At 47.7% G+C, this 26,154-nt stretch overlaps 1 protein-coding gene across 1 annotated transcript in view; it reads left to right on the top strand.

Moving 5' to 3' along the window:
- SHC2 (SHC adaptor protein 2) overlaps positions 1–23,338 on the top strand; it is a 51,996-nt gene extending 28,658 nt beyond the window's left edge. Inside the window, exons 6-12 of the mRNA XM_081321319.1 lie at positions 515–566; positions 1,410–1,536; positions 3,058–3,235; positions 6,315–6,381; positions 9,438–9,593; positions 17,415–17,722; positions 23,207–23,338. Coding sequence (XP_081177445.1) covers positions 515–566; positions 1,410–1,536; positions 3,058–3,235; positions 6,315–6,381; positions 9,438–9,593; positions 17,415–17,722; positions 23,207–23,335 — 1,017 coding nt within the window. The 3' untranslated portion in view covers positions 23,336–23,338. The remainder of the gene's footprint in view (positions 1–514; positions 567–1,409; positions 1,537–3,057; positions 3,236–6,314; positions 6,382–9,437; positions 9,594–17,414; positions 17,723–23,206) is intronic.
- The last annotated feature ends 2,816 nt before the right edge of the window (positions 23,339–26,154 follow it).

The raw sequence follows: 26,154 nt of genomic DNA, 5'->3' as shown, positions 1-26,154 counted from the left end.
CCAAATCTCCCCCTGGGGTCTTCCCAATTTCCTTTAAATCTTTCCTCTGAAGAAAGGTCCAGTCAATTCACAACTGATCAGCTCTCGCCATGGGGAACATATTTTTTCTGATCGTGGAATGTAAAACTGAAGTTTAAAAACAAACTGAGAAAGGTGGTCAGGAGGAATTCTGGCCAATGCAGTTGCTCAGCCCAGAAGTCTACCCTCCGTAAATAAAATTTCCCTCTTATTCAGCTAAACCGGTGCAGTGTTGATATCTTTCCCATCCTTGGCCCACCTCTGCATTCTAACGATGTTAAATTAAAAAAAAAATCATCACACCAAATCCTGTGGCAGGGGATTATGGGAACAGCACAGTTGGAGATTGTGGAATGCTACTGAAACTGGCTGTAACCTAGTCAGGCTAAATTTATTCCTCTTAATTCCTCTTTACTCCTTCTGACTGTAAGTCCTGCTTCTTAGCCTCAGCGGCCTCAAACTTAACTCTTTTTTTCTGAATTGTATTTCTGGCCAGGATATAACCGATTACGTCGCTTACGTTGCCAAGGATCCCATCAACCAACGAGGTGAGTGTGATTAGAGAAACGGCATGCCGCTTTTTAAAAGCTTAAACAACGGTACAAAAATTTGCCAAAGATTTTATTTAAAAATTATGCTATGTTTTATCTGTGTTTACCGACTAATGCATACACCATGCGTGAGCCGTGTTTTTTCATAGGTGATATATCCATACCCATACCCATGTCCATGTATTTTGTGATATAGTCCTTCACTTACAACCATTCATTTTAGCGACTCTTCAAAGTTACAACTGTATTGAAAAAAGTGACTTACAACCATCATAGCATCCCTTTGGTCATCTGTTCAAAACGTGGCCACTTGGCAACCGGTGTATATTTACGATGCTTGCAGTGCCCTGGGATCATGTGATCACCCTTTGAGACTTTCCTAGTTGACTTCTAACAAGCAAAGTCAATGGGAGAAATGGGATTCATTTAACAACTACACGATTCATTTAACAACTTCAGTGGTGCGCTCAAGCATCGTAGCAAACAAAGATTAAAAAAAATCAAGGGGGAAGCGAGATTCACTTAACAACCGTGTTCCTAACTTAGCGACTGCAGTGCAAGACAGGTCGTAAAATGGGGCAGAATTCATTTCACCACTGCCTCGCTTAGCAAGGGAAGTTTTGGACTCAACTGTGCTCATAAGTCGAGGAGTACTAGGCTGTGTTCACCAGGCCCTTTGGCTCTGTTAACACAGCCTAAGAGTGCATTGGCTGTTTCTGCAGCTGCGTCACGCTGCGGGATCCTGTTTGTGTCTTGTTGTGTACCTGTTTTTTTGGGGGGGCGGCGGAGGGGGAGAAACGTTTAACTTCTGGCTGTGGGTCTTCTCTTTCTCTCTGGCAGCCTGCCACATCTTGGAATGCTGTGACGGATTGGCGCAGAGCATCATCAACACTGTCGGTCAGGCCTTTGAGCTCCGCTTTAAGCAGTACCTGCATAGCCCTCCCCAAACTGTAGCACCACATGAGAGGTACGGGATCGTAGCCTCGGTTTCCCCCTGGGCATTCTGCTGAGACCTGTGCATTTGGACTTGCAGGTTCTAGACCAGGGGTAAGCAACCTTGGCCCTTTTGTGACTCGTGGACTTCAACTCCCAGAATTCCTGAGCCAGCATCTGGCTCAGGAATTCTGGGAGTTGAAGTCCATGAGTCATAAAAGAGCCGAGGTTGCCTACCCCTGGTCTAGACTGCCCTCTCTATGTTTCCCCCCCTCCCCCAGGTCTAAGAAGCTGATTGGCTGACTCTGGGCCAGTCCCTCCCTCTTACTCCAAGACCCAATCAGGTGTACTCTAGTGGAGAAGGGGCTGGACTGAGGACAGGGAAATCTGGATTCTAGTCCCCACTCAGCTACAGAAGCTCTTTGGCTGAATGTGAGCCATTCCCTCCCTCTCAGCCCAAGAGCCAATTGTGTTTGGTGGGCGGGGGCTAGACTAGGCGTGGGGAGACCAAGGCTCTAGTCTAGTCTTCCCTCAGCCACAGATGCTTATTGGCTGAATGTGAGCCCAGTCCCTCCCTCTCAGCCCAAGAGATATAGTGGGGAAAGGGCTGGACTAGGAGAGGAGACCCCCTTGGTTCCAATCCCTCCTCAGACGCGGAAGCTCATTGGCTGAATTGACTCTGTCCCTCCCTCTCAGTCCAACAGCCAATCAGGTGTGGTGGGGAAAGGGCAGACTATGGATTGGGAGACCCAAGCTCTAGTCCTCCTTCAGCCATTGGCTGACACTGGGCCAGCCCCTCCCTCCCTCCCAGCTCAAGAGCCAATTAGGTGTAGTGAGGGAGGAGCTGGACCAGTTCTAATAAAAAAAAGATGACACCTGAAATTGAAGCCCCTCCCAATGTATAAATGGGGTGAAGTTTTGATCGTTCAATTGCAGCATCCACCTTGATTTTTTGTACACACATACTCTCTCTCTCTCTCTCTCTCTCACACACACACACACACTTATCTCACACACATACTGCCTCTTACACGCACACAGAGATTCACACACACACATGCACAGTCTCCCTCTCAAACACACATACTCACACAAATACACAGACTTTATCTCTCACACACATATAGACTCAGTCTCTCTCACACATACATATATTCTCTCACAAAGATACATTCTCACCCACACAGACTCTCTCACAAACACAAACTCTCACACACACAGACTGTCTCTCTCTCTCTCTCTCTCACACACACACACACACACAGAGAGAGTCTCACAAACAGATTCTCTCACAAACACAGGTGTCTCACACACTCTCACTCTCTCTCACACAGACTCTCGCAGATAGACGTAGACTCTCACAAGCACACATACAGATTCTCCCTCTCTCTCCTCCACACCTCCACACCTACGTTACAGGTGTCCCATGTTTCTTAAATATGTGACATTCTTCCCTCATTTGTGATGTTTGATTGATTGTTGATTGATAGATTCATCCATTCATTTACTCAATTTCTATAGCGTTGGCCTTCTCGCCTTTTGTCTTTCTAATCAGGACAATGGGAGTGGATGATTCTTGGGGTGAAGAGGAAGACCCCTCAGGACACAACTACTACAACAGCATCCCCGGGAAGCAGCCCCCCCTTGGAGGTCTGGTGGATTCTCGTCTCCATTATGGATCGGCTTCCAGCCACACGCTCTCGCTGGGTTCCTACGCGACTCATTTCAGCCAGGTGACCCCAAAATCCTTGGCAGGCTCAGCTGGTGTATCCAAGCCCGTTTAGTTCAGCTAAAGGGCATCATCGCTTGTTCCTTAACCGTGATCTCTTCCCACCCTACCCCCATTAAAACGTTCCTGTGGTGAAAGAAGAATTGATGCCAGAACATGGCGAATGATCCACGTAATTAAGGAAATTGGTTGTTTTTAAAATCTCTCTTTCTGCAATCAAAACGGGGCCGCCCCCTTTTGTCAACCACACACTGGATGTGTGTGTGATTTTTTATTTAAATCTTTTTTCTTCTGCAGAAAAAAATCCTACGACAAAGGACCGCAGGGAGTCCTTGACTTATGTCCAAAATTGGGCCCAACATTTCTGTTGCTAAGCAAGGTGGTTGTTAAGTGAGTTTTGCCCCATTTTACAACTTTTCTTGCCACAAGTTGTTAACCGAATCACTGCAGTTGTTAAGTTAGTAACATGGTCGTAAAGTGAATTTGGTTTCCCCACTGACTTTGTCCGAAGATAGCAAGAGGGGATCACGTGACCCGTGAACACTGCCACCATTACAAATATGAACCAGTTGCCAAGCAAGTGAATTTCGATTGTGTGACCCTGGGGATGCTGCAACAGTCATAAGTGTGCAAAATGGTCATAAGTCCCCGTTTTTCAGTGCCATTGTGACTTTGAGCAGTCACTAAAGAAACTGTTTTAAGTCGAGGACTACCTATAATTTAGGAAATTGGTTGTTTTAAAACAGACATGTCAAACACAAGGCCCGGGGGCAGGATCCGGCCCGCAAAGTGGTTTCATGCGGCCCGCGAAGCCATCCTGGAAACAGGGAGGGAACGGCCCCCACTGCCTTGGCCCTGGCCCAGAGACCCTCCTTCTGCCGGAGACCCTCAGATCTGTCCCACTCCTGCCCAGGCCCCCATAGGCACCCTTGATGCGAACGATGTAGAGCTGGCCACGCCCACCCAGTAGGCCATACGCACTCTAGCCACGCCCATCCAGTAGGCCACGCCCACCCTGGCCACACCCACCCGGCCCCTTGAGGGCAACCGCAATGCTGATGTGGCCCTCAATGAAATTGAGTTTGACACCCCTGTTTTAAAACCTCCTTTTCTGCAATCCAAAGGTACTGCCTCCCCCACCCCACCAAATAAACAGACATTGGATGTGTGTGTGTTTTTAATTTAAATCTTTTTCTTCTGCAGAAAAAAAAATTGTATGACAAAGGATTACTTTTTTTTCTCTGAACGGCAAAATAAAACTATCTTGATAGGAGAATGACATTTGGAACGGAATTGCTGATTAGAATACCTTGTCTTGAAAAAAATGCCATTCCTGCAGGGGGAACTACAATTTTCATTATCCCCAGGCAACAGTCCAGCCCTACAGGGGAACCCCAAATTGGCAAAGTCTGGCCAAGAACAATTTCCTTCTGGATTATGAACGGATTTCTGCCCTAGACTCACCTAAGGGCAGTGGGGGATGAAAGCGCAGGCTAACCAATTCTTTGCACTTGTAATAAGATCCTTTTGGTGGAAATCCGAACTCAGCAGGAGCCTCTGCTAGGGGATGGGCTCCTGAGAACGCGCAGAGCATTAAAGAAACATGAGCAACTCAGTCGCAGAACCAATTCCAAAAGATAAATGCAGATAGCCTAGTTTGAATGCCAAGAAGAGGCTTAGCCCAGCTGTGTTGGTGAATGCAAACAGACGTTAATTATATCTGGAGCGAAAGACTTATTGAGAAAATACACAGTGCAGGAAATTTTGATGTAAACGACATACTTAAGACCGAGAAACCCAGGAGTGAAAGAAGGAAGTAGCTCCTTAGTTTCTTAATCACAGAGACAAAATCATATGAAGAACAGTTGCAGGAATTGGGAACGTCTAGTCTAGAGAAAAAAAGAAGGATTAGGGGTGATATAATAGCAGTCTTCAAGTCTTCGAGGGGCTGTCACAAAGAGGAGGGAGTCAAACTATTCTCCAAAGCACCAGAAGGCAAGACAAGAAACAATGGATGGAAACTAATCAAGGGGAGAAGCAACCTGGAATTAAGGAGAAACTAACAGTCAGGAAAAATAATCAGTGGAACGATTTGCCTCCACAAGTTGTGGGTACTCCATCATTTTTAAAAGAGATTGGACAACCATTTGTCTGAAATGGTGTAGGATTTCCTGCCTAAGCAGGGGGTTGGACTAGATGACCTCCATCATCCCTTCCAGTTCTGATATTCTGTATTCTGTATTTTATTCACAGCAGCCTAGTGGAGAGAGAGGCAAGATGTAAAAAAAAAAAACAACCTTTCACATTGTCGTAATGATCAAAACGTCTCACAGATGTGAAGATGAAATTTCTCCGTACTTTTCCATGACCAACTCAGCTTATAGATAGTCCTCGACGTATGACTACAGTTGGGACCCTAATTTTAGTTAAGCGAGGTGGTTGTTAAGTGAGTCGTGCCTGGTTGCGTGACCTTTTTTGCCCCCGTTGTTAAGCGAATCGCTGCAGCTGTTAAATGAATCATGCGATTGTTAAGCACATCCAGCTTCCCCCATTGACTTTGCTTGTCAGAAGACAGCTGGGCAGGTTTCCCTTAGAGACCGCTTCACTTAATGACAAAGTTGCACTTGCTAAATGAGGACTACCCACACAGCCTATAAAGGGGAAATGTGATGATCTGTGTGGAAGGGCTAGTTCATAAATCACGTTTGGATAATGCTCTGTGTATTCTGCTTAACTATCTTGAGCAGGCGCATCACGTCGAAACTATTGGCTGACTCTCTATCTTGTGGCAGTGAGTTCCATAGGTTTTCCCTAAATATGTCTTTCCCTTACCTTCATGTTAATCATGTAGGTCAGGGGTGTCAAACTTGCTGCGTCACGTGACTTGTCGCAACGTATCACGACTTTTTCCCCCTTGCTGGGGTGGGTGCAACTTCCGTGCGACACATCTGGCCCGTGGGCTGGCAGTTTGACACTCCTGATAAGACCGTCTACGTGTTTGACACCCCTGATGTAGATGGTCTTATGAAAAAGCATCCTTGCTCCTGTGAGCCAATATAATTCCATTTCTTTTCAACCCACAGGTCGGATCTTCAGCCAGAAGGGAGCCCAGTAGCCACTCAAACTTGAACTGGGATGCTGATCTTACTGGTAACTACTATATTTATCCTGTGGGCTACCGTGCTCCATTCTATTTATGAAGCTAGGAGATATCTGGCATTGTGAGAATTAGGCAAAGATTGTAAAAAATAAATTAAATCAGGGTTTTTTTTAAAGGTGCTGGGTTGGAGGCAGCCCCTAGAGCAGTGTTTCCCAACTGTAGCCATTTTAAGGTGTGTGGACTTCAACTCCCAGAATACAACAGCCAGCATTGTTGGCTGGGCGCATTCTGGGAGTTGAAGTCCACAGATCTTAAAATGGCCAAGTTTGGGATACGCCTCTACAAAATCAGCCAAAACCAGGCTGTATTTGAAAATGATTCATCGTCTCAATTCTTAACAAATCTTCTTCTTCTTCCATCTAGTGCCACAACTGGCTGTGGAAAACTCTGGATTTATATTTATTTATTTAGTTTCTTACAGGCACCCTTCTCAACAAGTTGCACGCTGCAACTCCAAGGCATGCAGACGAGAGCAGTTTGGGAAAAGCTGCAATAAAATGTTGCAGTGTCAAATGTTCCTCTTTGGTTTTCCATCAGCCTGGTCCTTTACTTTCTTCTCTCTCACCTCTAGGGCTATGGAGATGCTCAATCATCCAGGTCACGGTTGTCCCAAAGGTGCTTTTTCCAAAGGCAACCGGACTTGCTTTGTTTTTTCCTTGAAAACATTTCACTTTTCACCCAAGAAGCTTCTTCAGTTCTGACTGGATGGTGGAGAATGGAAGGATTTATATTCCTTGCAGTCATCTAGTCCAGGGCTTTCCAACCAGTGGTACGGGTACCACCTGTGGTACATTGGTACCTGGCAGGTGGTACGCGACCATCCTAGAAAAATGGTAGCGGGGGAGGGGAATGAGCTGAACCGGTGGCAGCACCGCACAAGCCTGAGCAAGAGATGGCTGGAGCTGCAGGGCTGTCAGGGCTCAGCGGAAGCGCCAGGATCAGCGCCAGGCTCTGATCCCAGTGCTTTTGCTGAGCCCAGAAGAAGCGCCGATCAGCTGGAATGTTGCCGCATCTCCAGGGTCTTGTGATTTACATTCAGATGCTTGGCAACTGATTCATATTTATGACGGTCACAGTGCCTTAGGGTCATGTTTAAGTGACCAAAACCTGCTGCAACCACCCAGCAGATGGGGGGAATAAAAACCAAACACCCCCCACCCCACCCCACCCCCGCTGCCAATCCTCAACAGAAATGCTCACAACAATGAAAACCTCGGACAGGAGGAAGAGCGCCGCCGGGCGGGCAGGCAGGTGTCCTGCTCAGCTGTGGCTTGTGGGGGGGGGCACTTTTTTCAGTGCCATTGTAACTTTGAACAGTCATTAAGTGAACTGTTGTAAGTCGAGGACTAACTGTACTTCATCAACTGTACTTTTTTTTTTTTTGGTCATCAAATTTTTGACACCTGGTTAGGTGACTGGTGGTACTGGGATGTTGCCATATCCTAAAAGTGGTACAATGGGTGAAAAGGTTGAAAAGCCTGTTAGCGCTCTCTTTGAGGACTGTCCTTTCGGCAGTTCCCTGAGGGCACAGATTAAACCTCCGAGTGGCCTCAATGACTCTCAGAGAGAGCGCTCATGATCAGAGGACTGCAAAGGATATAAATCCTTCCGCTCGCCACCATTCGGTCAGAACTGAAGAAGCTTCTTGGGATGAGAAGTGAAACGTCTTCAAGCAGAAACAAATAAAGATGGCTCCTTCCCTCCCTTTGTAATTGTTTTCTTCTCCCACTGTCGAGCTTTTCTTCATTCCTCACCTCCCTCCTACATTCTTTTTTTTTATCCCATTTATATCCCGCCCTTCTCCGAAGACTCAGGGCGGCTTACAATTTTTTTTTTATTGAAAAGTTTTACACTACATTTTTTAAAAACAAAACCCCTCCCAACCCCCCTCCCCTCTCCCCAAACCTCCCCAGCTCTTCCCTCCCCTCCCCCTCCCCCCTCCCCGACTTCCCAGAGCTAAATACAGGGTATAAAAATACAAACAAACATAATCTACAATATGCAAACGACAATAAAATATTAAATTCTATCGCACTTTAACTCTTAATAAAATAACTACAAGCAATTTATATATCACATAAATCCAATACTTATTCAAATGCTAGGTGAAACTTTTTAGGGGGCGGCTTACAATTTTAAAGCACAAATTATTGTGCTTAGCAATAGCCTTCATTCTATGTATATGCCTGCTTATTAGGGCTTTCATACACCCCCAAGCGGCATTTTTTTACAAAGTCAGCTTATTGCCCCCCAACAATCTGAGTCCTCATTTTACCTACCTGGGAAGGATGGAAGGCTGAGTCAACCTTGAGCCTGGTGGTACTCGAACCTGCACTAATTGCAGGCAGCTGGTGTTACTTAAGGAGGCATTAGCCCACTGCTCCACCAAGGCTCTATTCTTGCCTATTAGTGGTGCAATTTGGGCTTAAAAAAAATCGGCAATTATATTCTGAGCTTCAGGAGCCGAAATGAATTTACAGATTCTTATTTATTTATTTTTTTAGTTTTGGTTTTGCATTTTTTGCCAGCTGCCGCAAGCTGGCTTTCTCTCAAGTAGTGCTGTTTTGGATAGAAAAGCAGCCCGTCGAGTCCAAACTTCTGAAATGGATGGAAATAAAGAAGGCGGTAGGGGGGTGGTGGGGTGGTGGAAGAATGCAGTTTAGTTCCTACAAACGTAATTAATTCGGAATAAATTCTCAAGTCAAGATCAGGACTGGAACTTTTCCTATTTGGCATTTTTTTGGGGGGGGGTGAGTTTTGTGATGCTCCCTCCTTCTGTTCAAAAAATACATAGGTGGGGAAAAAAACGGTAGGAAACAGAAGTATATGGGGGAAGAACTTCCCAAAATATGTACAGTATATCATAAAGCCAGAAAATGTATGACAAATGTAAAACACAGAACTTTTTTTTTATTTTTTTATTTTTTGGAATGTTGGAAGACGCAGACTGATTTGGGAAACGGGACAGAAGGAATTTACGAGTGTAAATGAGAGAAACAGAATGTAATTAAAATGTTGGAAATAATGGTGCCGTTCTGTCTTTCAGGCCAGTGTTGCGACGGCTACGTTCAGGCAGACAGCAAACCTTTGGGCTCCCAGGATTATGAACAGCACATGTATGTCAACACGGAAAACCTCAACAGCTGGGAGGCCAATGCTGGGAAACCGGATGAGAGTCCTCCCAAAGATCTTTTCGATATGAGTAAGAGAGGGGGCTTATGGGGAAAGAAGGATTTTAGCCAGAGCCAGTTTGGTCTAGTAGTGAAGGCGCTGACCTAGAAACCAGGAGACTGTGAGTTCTAGTCCCGCCTTAGGTCTAGAAGCCAGCTGGGTGACTTTCAGATAATCACCAGGAGGTGGTGAGTTCTAGTCTTGCCTTAGGCATAAAAGCCAGCTGGGTGACTTTGGGCCAATCACCAGGAGACGGCGAGTTCTAGTCCTGCCTTAGGTCTAGAAGCCAGCTTGGTGACTTTGGGCCAATCACCAGGAGGCAGTGAGTTCTAGTCCCGCCTTAAGTCTAGAAGCTAGCTGGGTAACTTTGGGCCAATCACTAGGAGGTAGTGAGTTCTAGTCTCGCCTTAAGTCTGGAAGCCAGCTGGGTGACTTTGGGCCAATCACCAGGAGGTAGTGAGTTCTAGTCTCGCCTTAGGTCTAGAAGCCAGCTGGGTGGCTTTGTGATAATCATCTAGAGGTGGTGAGTTCTAGTTCCACCTTAAGTTTGGAAGCCAGCTGAGTGACTTTGCAATAATTACCAGGAGACAGTGAGTTCTAGTTCCACCTTAGGAATCAAAAGTGGCTGGGTGACTTTGGGCCAGTCTTCCTCTCTCAGCTTAGCCTACCTCACAGGGTTGTTGTTGCAGGGAAAATAAGAGGAAGAAGGAGTATTAGTATGTTCGCCACCTTGAGTTACTGATAAAGTAATAAAGGCAGGATAAAGATCTAATTAAAATCATGTTTGCCAGTGCTGTCAGTGCCAATGACAGGAGTTTGCAGCTCCCCCTTTGAAAAACGGAATAATAATGCTATTAATAGTTTCCTACTTCAGAGCGATGCTCAGGTTGCATCAAGAGGAGAATCGGGAAAATAATAAGCACAAAATTTCCATGTGTTGGGAAAAAGCGATGAGGGCAGGGGGGAAAGTTTATTTTCCTGGGCAAAATTCCTAATCCATTTTAAAGGAAGACTGGAATCCGGACCTGGTGGGTTAATTAGAAACAGTTGGACTGTATACTCAAGCTCTGTGTCCAAACCGGTCTTTTCAACCACTTTAAGATTTTAAGTTTTTGAGCTCCCAGAATTCCCCAGCCAGCCAATTCTGGGAGTTGCACTCCAGTAATCTTAAAGTAGCCAAGGTTAACACACACACTGGTTCAGCCTCTTCCCAAGTTTACAGCTTAAAGAAACATATCGGTAGCTGAAAACACTTCAATGCATTTCCCTATGGTGCAATAATTTCTTAACAGAATAGCATAATCACAGACGTAGAAGGCACTTCTCCTAGTCCAGACCCCTGCTCACCTATACCCGTGGTGGCGAACCTGTGGCATGCGTGCCACAGGTGGCGCACACAGAGCCCTCTCTGTGGGCACACGTGCCGTCACCCCAGTCCTAGGCCTTCAGCTGGGTTTCATGAAACCTTTTCGCTTTAGGCCTCTGCCGCCGTGTTCAATCAATCAATTTCAACCTCTCGCAGGGAAAAAAAAAACATCTCGCAAAGTTGGAATGGATTGATTGAACTTTTTAGTTCCACCCAGTCTGCCGTTACCACCGCAGCCACACCCACCCAATGGGCCATGCCCACCCAATGGGCCACGCCCACCCGGCACCCAACGATACATAAGTGGGTTTTGGGTTGCAGTGTGGGCACTCGGTCTCTGAAAGGTTCGCCATCACTGCCCTATACCATTTCAGACAAGTGACTGTCCAGTCTTTTCTTAAAATCCTCCAGTGATGGAGCACCCACAACTTCTGGAGGCAAGTCGTTCCACTGATTAATTGTTCTTACTGTCGGGAATTTTTTCCTTGGTTCTAGGTTGCTTCTCTCCTTGATTAGTCTTCTTTCGTCCTTTGGTTGAAGCTGGAGATTCACTGATTAATTGTTCTTACTGTCGGGAAATTTCTCCTTAGTTCCAGGTTGCTTCTCTCCTTGATTAGCTTCTATTTATTGCTTCTTGTCCTGCCTTCAGGTGCTTTGGAGAATAGCTTGAGCACCTCTTCTTTGTGGCAATATGGCAAGACTGCTATCCTGTCACCCCAGCCCTAATCCTTCTTTTCACTAAACTAGACTTATCGAATTCCTGCAAACATTCTTCGTATGTTTTAACTTCCAGTCCCCCGATCATCTTCTTTGTTGCTCTTCTCCGCACTCTTCCTAGAGTCTCAACATCTATTTTTTATATCGTGGCAACAAAAACTTGGATGCGGTATTCCAAGTCTGGCCTTCCCAAGGCATTATAAAGTTTTACGAACACCTCTCGTGATCCTGATTCTATCCCTCTGTTAACGCAGCCTAGTGCTGCGTCGGCATTTTTTGGCAGCTGCAGCACACAGCTGGCTCCTATTCAAGTGATGGTCCACTCCCAGATCTCCATGTCTGTTGTTGAAGACAGACCGAGGGTTTGAACTGGCTTTGCAAATGGGTTCAGGGAAAGATGGCTGGGAAAGCATACCCGTAGTTGTGATCAGGAGTGAAGCCTGCCAATGTGGATTCAGGACCATGGACAGGGCTAATAATTTTGGACTGGATTCCTGCTCGGACAGGCCTGCTCAATTTCTTTTGACTGCAAAGAGAGATTGCAGAAATAAATAATTCACACTTCATTTTAAATAATTAATATTTGGTTCCCCGAACCCAAGGTCTAAGCTGTGTTCCTAGAAGTTTTCTTTAGGCTACGTTGCTGGCGTGGCTGTCCTCCCTGAGATGGAAGTGGCAAGAAAACAGCTCAAATGCATCCAAACAAAGACAGGTTTTAATCCCCTCTAGAGAAATATGGGAATGAATGCTGAGCAGTCTACTGTGTTTCCCCGAAAGTAAGACTGGGTCTTGTATATATATTTTTTGCCTCCAAAAGAGGCACCAGGTTTTATTTTCGGGGTAGGCCTTACCTCAACTCCGGCACCGACAGCCCCACCCAGCTGGTCCACTTCTTCTGGGGCCGAAGTTCTGCAGCTGCATTCGGGCCTGCATTTTGTAGTCAGGCCTTTCCAGAAGGCCTAAGCAGCTGAGTACCGAGCTATGGATTCAATCCCTAGCTTGGTGCTCGGCTGCTGAGGTCTTGCAGAACCAAGCTATGGATTGAAGCCATAGCTCATTTCTTGGCTGCGCAGGCCTTCCGGAAAGCCCTGTGAGTGAGAAATGCAGGCCTGGCTGCAGAAGAAGCCTCAGAAGAAGAAGTGGGCCAGCAAGGAGAGGCTGGCTGCAACGTAGGTGTTTTTGAAGATGTTTCACTTCACATCCAAAAACTTCCTTCAGCTGTGAGGCCACCTGGTTTATCTGTGTCATCACGGTCATCTGACTAGTGCAAATGGCTGTGGAGCCTTCCAGGTGGCCTCAACGAGTCTCTAAAAGAATGGAAATGACCAGCTGTCTGCAAGGAGTATAAATCCTCCCATTCTCCACCAACCAGTCAGAGCTGAAGAAGCTTCTTGGATGAGAAGCGAAACGTCTTCAAAGAAAAACAAGGAAGTCCAGTTGCCTCATGAAAAAGCACCTTTGGGATTTGAAGAAGACGTTTTTAGAATGGTCTCTTCAAAGTGTAAGTATCATGCTTCCGACAGACAGAGACAAATAAAGCAGAACTCGGAGGCTTGGAAATTCCTAAAAGAACATGTTTATTAGTATCAGCAGGATCAAAAGTGAAACCAAGTTTGAAATTCCCACTAAAAATTTCCCAGTTACAAAGTATAATGTTCCACCCACAAAACTATGCCATCACTACGTTCCCCAATATATACATTTGGCGGGAGCAGTAGATAACCTTGGTTCCCATGGGACAGAAGATTATTTAGACTCGTGAAGCACCTGGGCAAGCCCCCCCTCCCTCCGTTCTACGTGGTAACCTAGAATGAAGAGAAAGATGGCTGCAGCCAAGTTCATTGTAGAGTTAACAACAACAACAACAACAACAACAACAACAACAACAACAACAACAACAATAATAATAATAATAATAATAATAATAATAATAATGTTGGAAGAGACCTTGGAGATCATCTAGTCCAACCCCCTGCTCAGGCAGGAAACCCTATGCCATTTCAGACAAATGGCTGTCCAGTCTCTTCTTAAAAACTTCCAGTGAATTCACAGCTTCTGGAGGGAGGTTATTCCACTGGTTAATTGTTCTCACTGTCAGGAAATTTCTCCTTAGTTCCAGGTTGCTTCTCTCCTTGATTAACTTCCATCTGATGCTTCTTGTCCTGCCTTCAGGCGCTTTGGAGAATAGCTTGACTCCCTCTTCTTTGGGGCAGCCCCTGAGATATTGGAACACTGCTATCCTGTCCCCCCTCGTCCTTCTCTTCATTAAACTAGACATACCCAATTCCAGAAACCGTTCCTTGTAAGTTTTAGCCTCCAGTCCCCTGATCATCTTTGTTGCTCTTCTCTGCACTCTTTCTAGAGTCTCAACATCTTTTTTTACATCGTGGTGACCAAAACTGGATGCTGCATTCCTAGTGCGGCCTTCCCAAGGCGTTGTAAAGTGGTATTAACACTTCAGGTGATCTTGATTCTATCCCTCTGTTAATGCAGCTTAGCACTGTGTTGGCTTTTTTGGCAGCTGCAGCACACGGCTGGCTCCTTATCTAAGTGATTGTCCACTAGGTTTGGTATGCAGCTGTGTTCCGTTCCCGTTGACCTGGAAGCAGCCTCGGGGGGGGGGGAAGATAGAGTGAACTTTTCGTAACCCTCGAAATTTTCCCCCTCCCCTCCAGCCCCCTCCTCGGAGTTCATGGCAGACCGGCATCCAGAGGTAGCGAAGCACAAGAGTGAGCTGGCAACTGACACTAGCCGTTTTCCCCGGGTGGGCCAGCAGAAACCGGCCTTCCCCCATTCCCCCTGCTATCTGACCCTTCCCCGCTAGAAATGCAGAATGCCGAATTGGACATTCCTTGCATCCAAATATTGGTATTTATAACTTCAATCTATATGGCCACCCATCTCAGGTTTCCTGGTTGTTTTGCCAGGGTTGAAAATAATTGCTCCCTTTTATCTCCTATTGTCTCGCTACAACCTTTTGCTAAGTTCTCAGTTTGATCTCTAGGGTTTTTCCCCCCCCCCTTTCCCTCCCTCCCTCCCTGTTCGTGCTTTATTTGCTTCTTCCGTGGATAACTGGCCCATTTTTCAATCGCTGAAGTGCTCTGGGAGATGTACAAGAGGAAAATGCGTTCCACACACGAGCGCTTTCGATCCTCCTCATTTCGATGCACAACGGAAGCTCTCCAAACTGAAGAAGAAGAGGGCGGCGGCCTGACCGGAAACCCCTTATGGCCTTTTTTTTTTAAAAAAAAAAAGAAAAAAGAAAAAAATGTGATTTATGAGTTTGACGATGGAAAGGGCAGATTATGGAAAGGAGGAAATGATGATGTAATCCTAGAGAAGGTAAAATAATAATAATAATAATAATAATAATAATAATAATAATAATAATAATAACAACAACAATAATAATAAGTAGTTGGAAGGGACATTGGAGGTCATCTAGTCCAACCCCCTGCTAAGGCAGGAAACCCTATACCATTTCAGACAAATGGCTGTCCAGTCTCTTCTTAAAAACTTCCAGTGTTGGAGCATTCACAGCTTCTGGAGGCGGGTAGTTCCACTGGTTAATTGTTCTAACTGTCAGGAAGTTTCTCCTTAGTTCTAGGCTGCTTCTCTCCTTGATGAGTTTCCATCCGTTGCTTCTTGTCCTGCTTTCAGGTGCTTTGGAGAATAGCTTGACTCCCTCTTCTTTGGGGCAGCCCCTGCGATACTGGAAGACTGCTATCGTGTCTCCCCTCGTCCTTCTCTTCATTAAACTGGACATACCCAATTCCAGCAACCGTTCCCTATATGTTTTAGCCTCCAGTCCCCCAATCATCTTTGTTGCTCTTCTCTGTACTCTTTCTAGAGTCTCGACATCTTTTTTACATCGTGGTGACCAAAACTGGATGCAGTATTCCAGGTGTGGCCTTACCAAGGCATTGTAAAGTGGTATTAGTACTTCACGTGATTTTGATTCTATTCCTCTGTTAATGCAGCCTAGCACTGTGTTGGCTTTTTTGGCAGCTCTAGCACACGGCTGGCTCATATTGAAGTGATTGTCCACTAGGACTCCGAGATCCCTCTCACAGTTACTACTATCGAGCAAGGTACCACCTATACTATACCTGTGCATTTGATTTTTCCTGCCTAAATGCAGAACCTTACTTTTTTCACAATTGAATTTCATTTTGTTAGATAGTGCCCAGTGTTCGAGTCTGTCCAGATCCTTCTGTATCTTAAGCCTATCTTCTGGAGTATTGGCTATTCCTGCCAGCTTGGTGTCGTCTGCAAATTTGATGAGTTCTCCATCTATCCCCTCATCCAAATCATTAATGAAGATATTGAAGAGCACTGGGCCCAGAACAGAGCCCTGGGGCACCCCACTACACACTTCCTTCCATGTAGATGCAGTTCCATTGAGGACCACACGCTGAGTACGGCCTGTCAGCCAGCTACGAATCCATCTGGTGGTGATGCTATCTAACCCACATTTTTCTATCTTATCAAGTAGTAGGTTGTGATCTACTTTATCAAATGCCTTATTGAAATCCAAGTAAATTAAATCTACAGCATTCCTCTGGTCCACTAATTTTGTCACTTGGTCAAAGAATGTAATAAGATTTGTCTGGCATGATCTGTTTTTGACAAACCCATGTTGGCTTTTAGTGATGACTTTGTTCGCATCAAGCTTCCCAGGTATTCAGGTCAGGCTGATAGGTCTGTAATTTCCTGGATCTGTTTTTTCCCCTTTTTTGAAGGGAATGTGCTTGTAATTACTGTTAAGAAGATCAGAAGCTGCTTCTTTATAACTTTTCTTATTTGCCTTTTCTCTCTCTTCCTTTGCATCCTTTTCTCCCCTTTCTTTTGGCTTTTCTTTACTCTTTTGAAAACTTGCATTGTCTGAATTCTCTTAATATTTCTTTAATATTTTTTTTCAAAAAAGATAAGTCTATCATATCTATATCATCTATCTATCTATCTATCTATCTATCTATCTATCTATCTATCTATCTATCTATCTATCTATCCATCATCTATCCATCATCTATCTATCTATCTATCTATCTATCTATCTATCTATCTATCTATCTATCTATCTATCTATCTATCACTATCTATCAGCTGTCCATCCATCCGTCCGTCCGTCCCTCCCTCCCTCCATCCATCCATCCATGTCTGTCTGTCTGTCTGTCTGTCTGTCTGTCTGTCTGTCTGTCTGTCTGTCTATCTATCTATCTATCTATCTATCTATCTATCTATCTATCTATCTATCTATCTATCACTATCTATCAGCTGTCCATCCATCCATCCATCCGTCCGTCCGTCCATCCATCCATCCATCCATCCGTGTCTATCTATCTATCTATCTATCTATCTATCTATCTATCTATCTATCTATCTATCATCTATCTATCATCTATCTATCTATCTATCTATCTATCTATCTATCTATCTATCTATCTATCTATCTATCCATCCATCCATCCATCCATCCTTCCATCCATCCATCCATCCATCCATCACTATCTATCTATCAGCTGACCATCCACCCATCCACCAACCTACCTCCCTTTCTCCCATGTTTAATTCTCAAGGACTATGCAGTTTTCTGGACAACATGTTTTCAGAACTGGTTTGCCATTGCCTCCTCCTCAGGGCAGAGCGAAAGCGCCTGGCCCGAGGCGAGACTGGCCTACACATTATTAAAAAGACAGGCAGATGGCACTAGGGATGCTGACGGGCCTCAGCCGTCCTGACGCTCTCCTCTCCCCCTCCCCACCCCAGGGCCCTTTGAAGACGCTCTGAAGCACCACGAGTCCATGTCCGCTTGCGGGGCGCAGAGCGGCCTCCCAGTGGAGGACCAGTGGCCCAGCCCGCCCAGCCGCAAGGCCCCCATCGCCCCCACCGAAGATCAGCTGAGGCAGGAACTGTGGTACCACGGCAAGATGAGCCGACGGGAGGCAGAGAAGCTGTTGCACACGGACGGCGACTTCCTAGTCCGGGACAGCATCACCAACCCCGGGCAATACGTCCTGACGGGCATGCACGGCGGGCAGCCTAAACATTTGCTCCTGGTGGATCCCGAGGGAGTGGTAAGCGCAAGTCAGGGCAGGATTTGGGGAGGCTGGCGCTGGGCTAGGCAGGCCGAGGTGTTGTTTCGTCTGCTGTAGAAAAGGCAATGAGGCAGGGAGGGTGTCTCGAACCCTGGGCTTCGCAAGGAAGCTGACCGGCTTAAATGAGGGTCCCCGTGAGAAAGTCTGGAGCGCGTCGCTAGAGGGATCACCAACAGGAAAAGGGAGATCCTAAATCCCGATTTCCCCCCCCTTTCCCTTCCTTCTGTATTGGCTTCCTTTCCTTTCCTCCCCCTTCCTCCACTCTGCTCCCCTCCCCTCCCTTTCCCTTCCCTTTCTTTTCCTCCCTCCCTCCTTCCTTGTCTTCTCTTCATCATCTTTCCTCCCTCTTTCCTTCCTTCCTTCCTCTCCTTCCTCCCTCCCTCCCTTCTTTCCTCCCTCCTTCCCTCCTTTTCTTCCTTTCTTCCTCCCTCCCTCCTTCCTTCCTTTTCTTCCTTCCTCCTTCCTTCCTTAATCCCCCCTTCCTTTCCTTCCTCCCTCTCCCTCTCCCTTTCCTTCCTTCCTCTCCTTCCTTCCTCCCTCCCTCCTTCCTTCTTTCCTCTCCTTCCCTCCTTTTCTCCTTCCCTCCCATTTTCCTTCCTTCATTTCTTCTTCCTCCCTCCCTCCCTCTTTCCTTCCTCCCTCCTTCCTTTTTTCCTCCCTCCCTCCCGCCTTCCTTCCTTTTCTTCCTTCCTCCTTTCTTAATCCCCCTTCCCCCTTCCTTTCCTTCCTCCATCCTTTCCTTCCTTCCTTCCCTCTCTTTCCTTCCTCCCTCCCTCCCTCCTTTTCTCCTTCCCTTCCACTTCCCTTCCTTCATTTCTTCTTCCTTCCTTCCTCCCTCCCTCTCTCTTTCCTTCCTTCCTCCTTCCTTTTGTTCCTTCCTCCCTCCCTCCTTCTTTCCTTTTTCCTTCCTTCCTTAATCCCACCTTTCCTTTCCTTTCCTTCCTTCCTTCCTTCCTTCCTTCCTTCCTTCCTTCCTTCCTTCCTTCTTTCCTTCCTTCCTTCTTTCCTTCCTTCCTTCTTTCCTCCCTCCCTCCCTCCCTCCCTCCCTTCCTTCCTTCTTTCCTCCCTCCCTCCCTCCCTCCCTCCTTCTTTCCTCCCTCCCTCCCTCCCTCCCTCCCTCCCTCCCTTCCTTCCTTCCTTCCTTCCTTCCTTCCTTCCTTCCTTCCTTCCTTCCTCCTTTCTTAATCCCCCTTCCCCCTTCCTTTCCTTCCTCCATCCTTTCCTTCCTTCCTTCCCTCTCTTTCCTTCCTCCCTCCCTCCCTCCTTTTCTCCTTCCCTTCCACTTCCCTTCCTTCATTTCTTCTTCCTTCCTTCCTCCCTCCCTCTCTCTTTCCTTCCTTCCTCCTTCCTTTTGTTCCTTCCTTCCTCCCTCCCTCCTTCTTTCCTTTTTCCTTCCTTCCTTAATCCCACCTTTCCTTTCCTTCCTTCCTTCCTTCCTTCCTTCCTTCCTTCCTTCCTTCCTTCTTTCCTTCCTTCCTTCTTTCCTTCCTTCCTTCTTTCCTCCCTCCCTCCCTCCCTCCCTCCCTCCCTTCCTTCCTTCCTTCCTTCCTTTTCTTCCTTCCTTCCTTCCTTCCTCCTTTCTTAATCCCCCTTCCCCCTTCCTTTCCTTCCTCCATCCTTTCCTTCCTTCCTTCCCTCTCTTTCCTTCCTCCCTCCCTCCCTCCTTTCCTTCTTTTCTCCTTCCCTTCCACTTCCCTTCCTTCATTTCTTCTTCCTTCCTTCCTTCCTCCCTCTCTCTCTCTTTCCTTCCTTCCTCCTTCCTTTTGTTCCTTCCTTCCTCCCTCCCTCCTTCTTTCCTTTTTCCTTCCTTCCTCCCTCCCTCTCTCTTTCCTTCCTTCCTCCTTCCTTTTGTTCCTTCCTCCCTCCCTCCTTCTTTCCTTTTTCCTTCCTTCCTTAATCCCACCTTTCCTTTCCTTCCTTCCTTCCTTCCTTCCTTCCTTCTTTCCTTCCTTCCTTCTTTCCCTCCCTCCCTCCCTCCCTCCCTTCCCTTCCTTCCTTCCTTCCTTCTTTCCTCCCTCCCTCCCTCCCTCCCTCCTTCTTTCCTCCCTCCCTCCCTCCCTCCCTTCCTTCCTTCCTTCCTTCCTTCCTTCCATTTCTTCCTTCCTTCCTTCCTTCCTCCTTTCTTAATCCCCCTTCCCCCTTCCTTTTCTTCCTCCATCCTTTCCTTCCTTCCTTCCCTCTCTTTCCTTCCTCCCTCCCTCCCTCCTTTTCTCCTTCCCTTCCACTTCCCTTCCTTCATTTCTTCTTCCTTCCTTCCTCCCTCCCTCTCTCTTTCCTTCCTTCCTCCTTCCTTTTGTTCCTTCCTCCCTCCCTCCTTCTTTCCTTTTTCCTTCCTTCCTTAATCCCACCTTCCTTTCCTTTCCTTCCTTCCTTCCTTCCTTCCTTCCTTCCTTCCTTCCTTCCTTCCTTCCTTCCTTCTTTCCTTCCTTCCTTCTTTCCTTCCTTCCTTCTTTCCTCCCTCCCTCCCTCCCTCCCTCCCTTCCTTCCTTCTTTCCTCCCTCCCTCCCTCCCTCCCTCCTTCTTTCCTCCCTCCCTCCCTCCCTCCCTTCCTTCCTTCCTTCCTTCCTTCCTTCCTTCCTTCCTCCTTTCTTAATCCCCCTTCCCCCTTCCTTTCCTTCCTCCATCCTTTCCTTCCTTCCTTCCCTCTCTTTCCTTCCTCCCTCCCTCCCTCCTTTTCTCCTTCCCTTCCACTTCCCTTCCTTCATTTCTTCTTCCTTCCTTCCTCCCTCCCTCTCTCTTTCCTTCCTTCCTCCTTCCTTTTGTTCCTTCCTTCCTCCCTCCCTCCTTCTTTCCTTTTTCCTTCCTTCCTTAATCCCACCTTTCCTTTCCTTCCTTCCTTCCTTCCTTCCTTCCTTCCTTCCTTCCTTCCTTCCTTCTTTCCTTCCTTCCTTCTTTCCTTCCTTCCTTCTTTCCTCCCTCCCTCCCTCCCTCCCTCCCTCCCTTCCTTCCTTCCTTCCTTCCTTTTCTTCCTTCCTTCCTTCCTTCCTCCTTTCTTAATCCCCCCTTCCCCCTTCCTTTCCTTCCTCCATCCTTTCCTTCCTTCCTTCCCTCTCTTTCCTTCCTCCCTCCCTCCCTCCTTTCCTTCTTTTCTCCTTCCCTTCCACTTCCCTTCCTTCATTTCTTCTTCCTTCCTTCCTTCCTCCCTCTCTCTCTCTTTCCTTCCTTCCTCCTTCCTTTTGTTCCTTCCTTCCTCCCTCCCTCCTTCTTTCCTTTTTCCTTCCTTCCTCCCTCCCTCTCTCTTTCCTTCCTTCCTCCTTCCTTTTGTTCCTTCCTCCCTCCCTCCTTCTTTCCTTTTTCCTTCCTTCCTTAATCCCACCTTTCCTTTCCTTCCTTCCTTCCTTCCTTCCTTCCTTCTTTCCTTCCTTCCTTCTTTCCTCCCTCCCTCCCTCCCTCCCTCCCTTCCTTCCTTCCTTCCTTCCTTCTTTCCTCCCTCCCTCCCTCCCTCCCTCCTTCTTTCCTCCCTCCCTCCCTCCCTCCCTTCCTTCCTTCCTTCCTTCCTTCCATTTCTTCCTTCCTTCCTTCCTTCCTCCTTTCTTAATCCCCCTTCCCCCTTCCTTTCCTTCCTCCATCCTTTCCTTCCTTCCTTCCCTCTCTTTCCTTCCTCCCTCCCTCCCTCCTTTTCTCCTTCCCTTCCACTTCCCTTCCTTCATTTCTTCTTCCTTCCTTCCTCCCTCCCTCTCTCTTTCCTTCCTTCCTCCTTCCTTTTGTTCCTTCCTCCCTCCCTCCTTCTTTCCTTTTTCCTTCCTTCCTTAATCCCACCTTTCCTTTCCTTCCTTCCTTCCTTCCTTCCTTCCTTCCTTCCTTCCTTCCTTCTTTCCTTCCTTCCTTCTTTCCTTCCTTCCTTCTTTCCTCCCTCCCTCCCTCCCTCCCTCCCTTCCTTCCTTCTTTCCTCCCTCCCTCCCTCCTTTCTTAATCCCCCTTCCCCCTTCCTTTCCTTCCTCCATCCTTTCCTTCCTTCCTTCCCTCTCTTTCCTTCCTTCATTTCTTCTTCCTTCCTTCCTTCCTCCCTCTCTCTCTCTTTCCTTCCTTCCTCCTTCCTTTTGTTCCTTCCTTCCTCCCTCCCTCCTTCTTTCCTTTTTCCTTCCTTCCTTAATCCCACCTTTCCTTTCCTTCCTTCCTTCCTTCCTTCCTTCCTTCCTTCCTTCCTTCCTTCCTTCCTTCCTTCCTTCCTTCCTTCCTTCCTTCCTTCCTTCCTCCAACGGCAAGATCAAGTGATAAATGAGCTGGCAACATTTGTGAGCAATAATGGGGGGAAAGGATGATTATTATAGTAGACTCGGTTGATGGGCCAGTTAATATGTTGCTTTTAATTAATACTCAGCGTAATGAATGACCTCCTTGTCGCCGGAGTGCAGCAGGCAAGCAAGGCTGGGAGATAAGGTCTGGCACAACACCACAGCACGGCTCCTCAAACAGGAAGTGTGGCTGTGAGAAAAAGGAAAGAAATGTGTGAAAATAATTGGGAAACGTGGCGAAAGCTGAAAGGACGCCACTGACAGATGATGAAGAGGTTGCCCTGTTATCTTTCTGTATGATTCATCACCCAGGGCTCTAAGTCAGGGTCTCCGAGACTGGGTAATTTTGACTTATTTCCGCAGGGGAGGTAGACATATCCATTACTTTATGTTCATGGGAAACGAGTTGCACCCACGATCGAGCCCAACATTTCTGTGGCTAAGTGGGACATTTTGTCAGCTGAATTTTCCCTCCTTTTGCGACCTTTCTTGCCCGAGTCGTTAAGCGGATCGCCGCAGCCGTTCAGCTAATGATGCAGTTGTTAAGCGAACCTGGGATGTCCCCCGCCGACTTTGCTTGTCCGAAGGTCGCCAAAGGGGATCGCGCGACCCCGGGACGCTGCGACCGTCCTCAATTTGAGCCAGTCGCAGCGACGGTCGTCGGTGTGGAAAAAAATGGCCGTGGCTTACTTTTCCCCCAACGCCGTAGCAACTTTGAATGGTCGCTAAACGAACTGCCGCAAAAGCGGAGGACTTATCTTGTCTATCCGTGCGGCGGTGCTGGAAAACCAGTTTCCCGGAATCGGCAATTCCACCTTCTTGTCTGTTCTGTTTATATTTTTTTTATTTTAATTCCATTTATATCCCGCCCTTCTCCGAAGACTCAGGGCGGCTTACAAGTTTAGCGGTAGCCTTCATTCTATGTATATGCCTGCTTATTAGGGCTTTCACACACACCCCAAGCGGCATTATTACAAGGTCAGCTTAATTGCCCCCAACAATCTGGGTCCTCATTTTACCTACCTCGGAAGGATGGAAGGCTGAGTCAACCTTGAGCCTGGTGGGACTCGAACCTGCACTAATTGCAGGCAGCTGGTGTTACTTAAGGAGGCATAAGCCCACTGCTCCACCAAGGCTCTTTATAGCCCACCGCAATCTTGATTCTGGTAATAAGGAAGCGAAATGCGGGAGCTTTCGCACTCCTTGTTTGTCCCCGTTGTCTCCCCAGGTGAGAACGAAAGACGCCTTGTTCGAAAGCATCAGCCACCTCATCAACTACCACCTGCAAAACGAGCAGCCAATCGTGGCTGCGGAGAGCGAGCTCCACCTGCGCCAGGTGGTCAGATGGAAGCCGTGACGTTGGCGGTAGGGCCCTGCGGTTCTCGTCACGGCACCGGGGACGTCGGGGTGGGCGGGTGGGTAGAAGCAAAAGGGGTCTGTGAGAATGACCTTGGGGAGGTGGGGGTGGGGAGCAAGAAGGAGGAAGGGCCGCAGCCGAGAGAATGGTTCGGGTAATAAGGGATACCTCAGCCCACCGAAGGAAAACGGGCGCGGAAAGGGTCCCACGAGGAGACCCTTGTTTTCTGGAAGGCAAAAGTAAAGGAGGGGAGAGCCGTTTTTAGACCTGTTGTTGTCACCTTACGATGAAGCTTGGAGTTAGTATTGATGGTTTGTAAGATTCTATAATATTTGCCCTGAGAGTAGCATCAAAGATTCATTTCTAAAGCTTTCCTTACTTCCCTTCCCCTTCCCCTTCCCCCTCCCCTCCCCCTTTTCTTCTCTTTCCCCTTCCCCCTCCCCCTCTCCTCCTTTCCGCTCCCCCTCCCCCTTCCCTTCCCTCCCCTTCCTCTCCCCCTTTCTTCTCTTTCCCCTTCACCCTCCCCCTCTCCTTTCCCCTCCCCCTCTCTTCCCTTCCCTTCCCTCCCCTTCCTCTCCCCCTTTTCTTCTCTTTCTCCTTCACCCTCCCCTCCCCTTCCCTTTTGTTCCCTTCTTCTCCCCCTTTTCTTCTCTTTCCCCCTCCCCCTCTCCTCCTTTCCCTTCCCCCTCCAACTTCCCTTCCCCTCCCCTTCCTCTCCCCCTTTTCTTTTTTCTCCTTCACCCTCCCTTCCCCTCTCCTTTCCCCTCCCCCTCTTCCCTTCCCTCCCCTTCCTCTCCCCTTTTCTTCTCTTTCTCCTTCACCCTCCCCCTCTCCTTCCCTTCCCCTCCCCCTTTTCTTCTTTCCCCTTCCCCCTCCCCCTCCCCCTCCCCCTCCTTTCCCTTCCCCCTCCCTTCCCTTCCTCTTCCCTTTTCTTCTCTTTCTTCTCCTTCACCCTCCCCCTTCCCCTCTCCTTTTCCCCTCCCCCTCCCCTTCATCCTCCCCCTTCCCCTCCCCTTCCCCTCCCTCTCTCCCTCCCCCTCCCCTTTTTCTTCTCTTTCCTCTTCCTCTTCTCCCTCCCCCTTCCCTTCCACCTTCTCCTTCCCCTTCCCCTCCCTCCCCCTCCCCCTTCCCTCCCCTATTTAGTTGCTAGCTGAATCCAGTTGGCTCTTACTTCCTACATTGCGCTCAGCTGGCAAGCTGTAAATTTGAAATTGCCACCTCTGTCTGGCTTTATTCCCCCCCCCCCCGTTTTCCACGGGTGAGGAAACGATCCAAATCTACCCCCTAAAATGGAATGCAGAAAGATGGTGCAATTCAGAAATAAATGAACGGATTATAGGCAACTGGGAAGCTGAAATGAAGGGCCAGGGGGGAAAAACGACACGGGGTGCTCATCTCTCTTCCTTCTTTCCTTTCTTAGGAGCCTTTCCCCCCCCCCCCCCGTCTGTTCTGAAAGAAACACTGGACAGTTTCGAAAGTTTATTTTTGACCTGGAGGCCAGCAAGCCCACTGAACCGCTTTGCAGGGCTTCACCTCTGCCTTTCCAGCAAGAGAGACTGAACTCTTGGAGAAAAGCCACAGAAACCTGTGCTTAACTCTTTTACTGTCCTCACTTGATCTTCTCTGAGCGGTTTCTTACTGCTACCACTTCCTTGCGTGTCCCAGGGTTGTTGTTGTTTTTTGTTTCTTTGTTTGTTGCAAAGGTGGTAGGAACCTCAGGAGCCTAACCTTGCAAGATGGATGTGCAAGTGACGATTAGCAAACAACGTATTTAGCTTTTTGGAACTAACAGCCCCCCCCCACTCCCCCAACCTCTTTCCCAAAGGACCAAAAGGGCAAGTTCAGAAACAATGGATGGAAACTGATCAAGGAGAGAAGCAACCTGGAATTAAGGAGAAACTTCCTAAGGGTGAGAAGAATCAACCCGTGGAACAGCTTCGCCCCCAGAAATCGTGGGGGCTCCATTGGTGGAAGCTTTCAACAACAAAAAAAGAGACTGGACAATCATTTATATGAAATGGTACAGGGTCTCCTGCTCAAGCGGGGTGCTGGGGGTGGACTAGAAGACCTCCCAGGTCCCCCTGCCATCACTATTATTCTACGTTCTGTGAAAACACTGCGAGGGTTTGCTGGGGGTGGTTGGGAACACAACTTAAGCAACGACGTAGGGGGTGTGCGAGTGGGAAGAAGAAGGAACCGCAGAAGCAAAACGGGGCTCCTTGTTCCAACCTCTAATCCAATTTTTACACCAGGACTAAAAAAAAAAAAAGACATCGTTGAGGACATGAAGGGTGCCTGTTTCCGTTCAACGCGGGGAACTTTTGACAGGGCTTTCCCCCCGATCATTCAGTTTCCCCAAACCAAAAAAACAACAACGACGAGGGTGTATTATTAGATTAAATTTCTCCCAATTCTCCTCCTCCTTTCCCCGCCCCCCCGTTATTTGTTTTTGCTCACGCAACAAACCCAATGGCAAAGAAGATGCAACACGAAACAATCTGGGATTTCTACTGCCTTTGACCCGGCCCTGAAGTGTTTCATCTCTTAATTCCGTACGTTACAATTCTAGGATTTTGGCTCGATGGTAGAGGATGCGGTAGGGCTGGTTTTTCCCCCCCCTCCTGCCTGTATTTCAGAGAGGCCCTGACGTTCCTCTGAACCAGCCTTGCGAGGTAGTCCAGACAGGAAGCACACCCAAAAGCACTAATTCTAATTTTACTACTGTTGTGGTTAGTTGCGAAGCCGTGACCCACCCATCGCGACCCCCACGGACAACGTTCCTCCAGGCCTTCCTGTCCTCTACCAATTTCTGGAGTCCA

This window comes from Vipera berus, assembly GCF_964194415.1.
Source record: "Vipera berus genome assembly, chromosome: 1".
NCBI classification, from domain to species: Eukaryota; Metazoa; Chordata; class Lepidosauria; order Squamata; family Viperidae; genus Vipera; species Vipera berus.
This window is presented reverse-complemented; position numbering and strand designations above follow the sequence as displayed.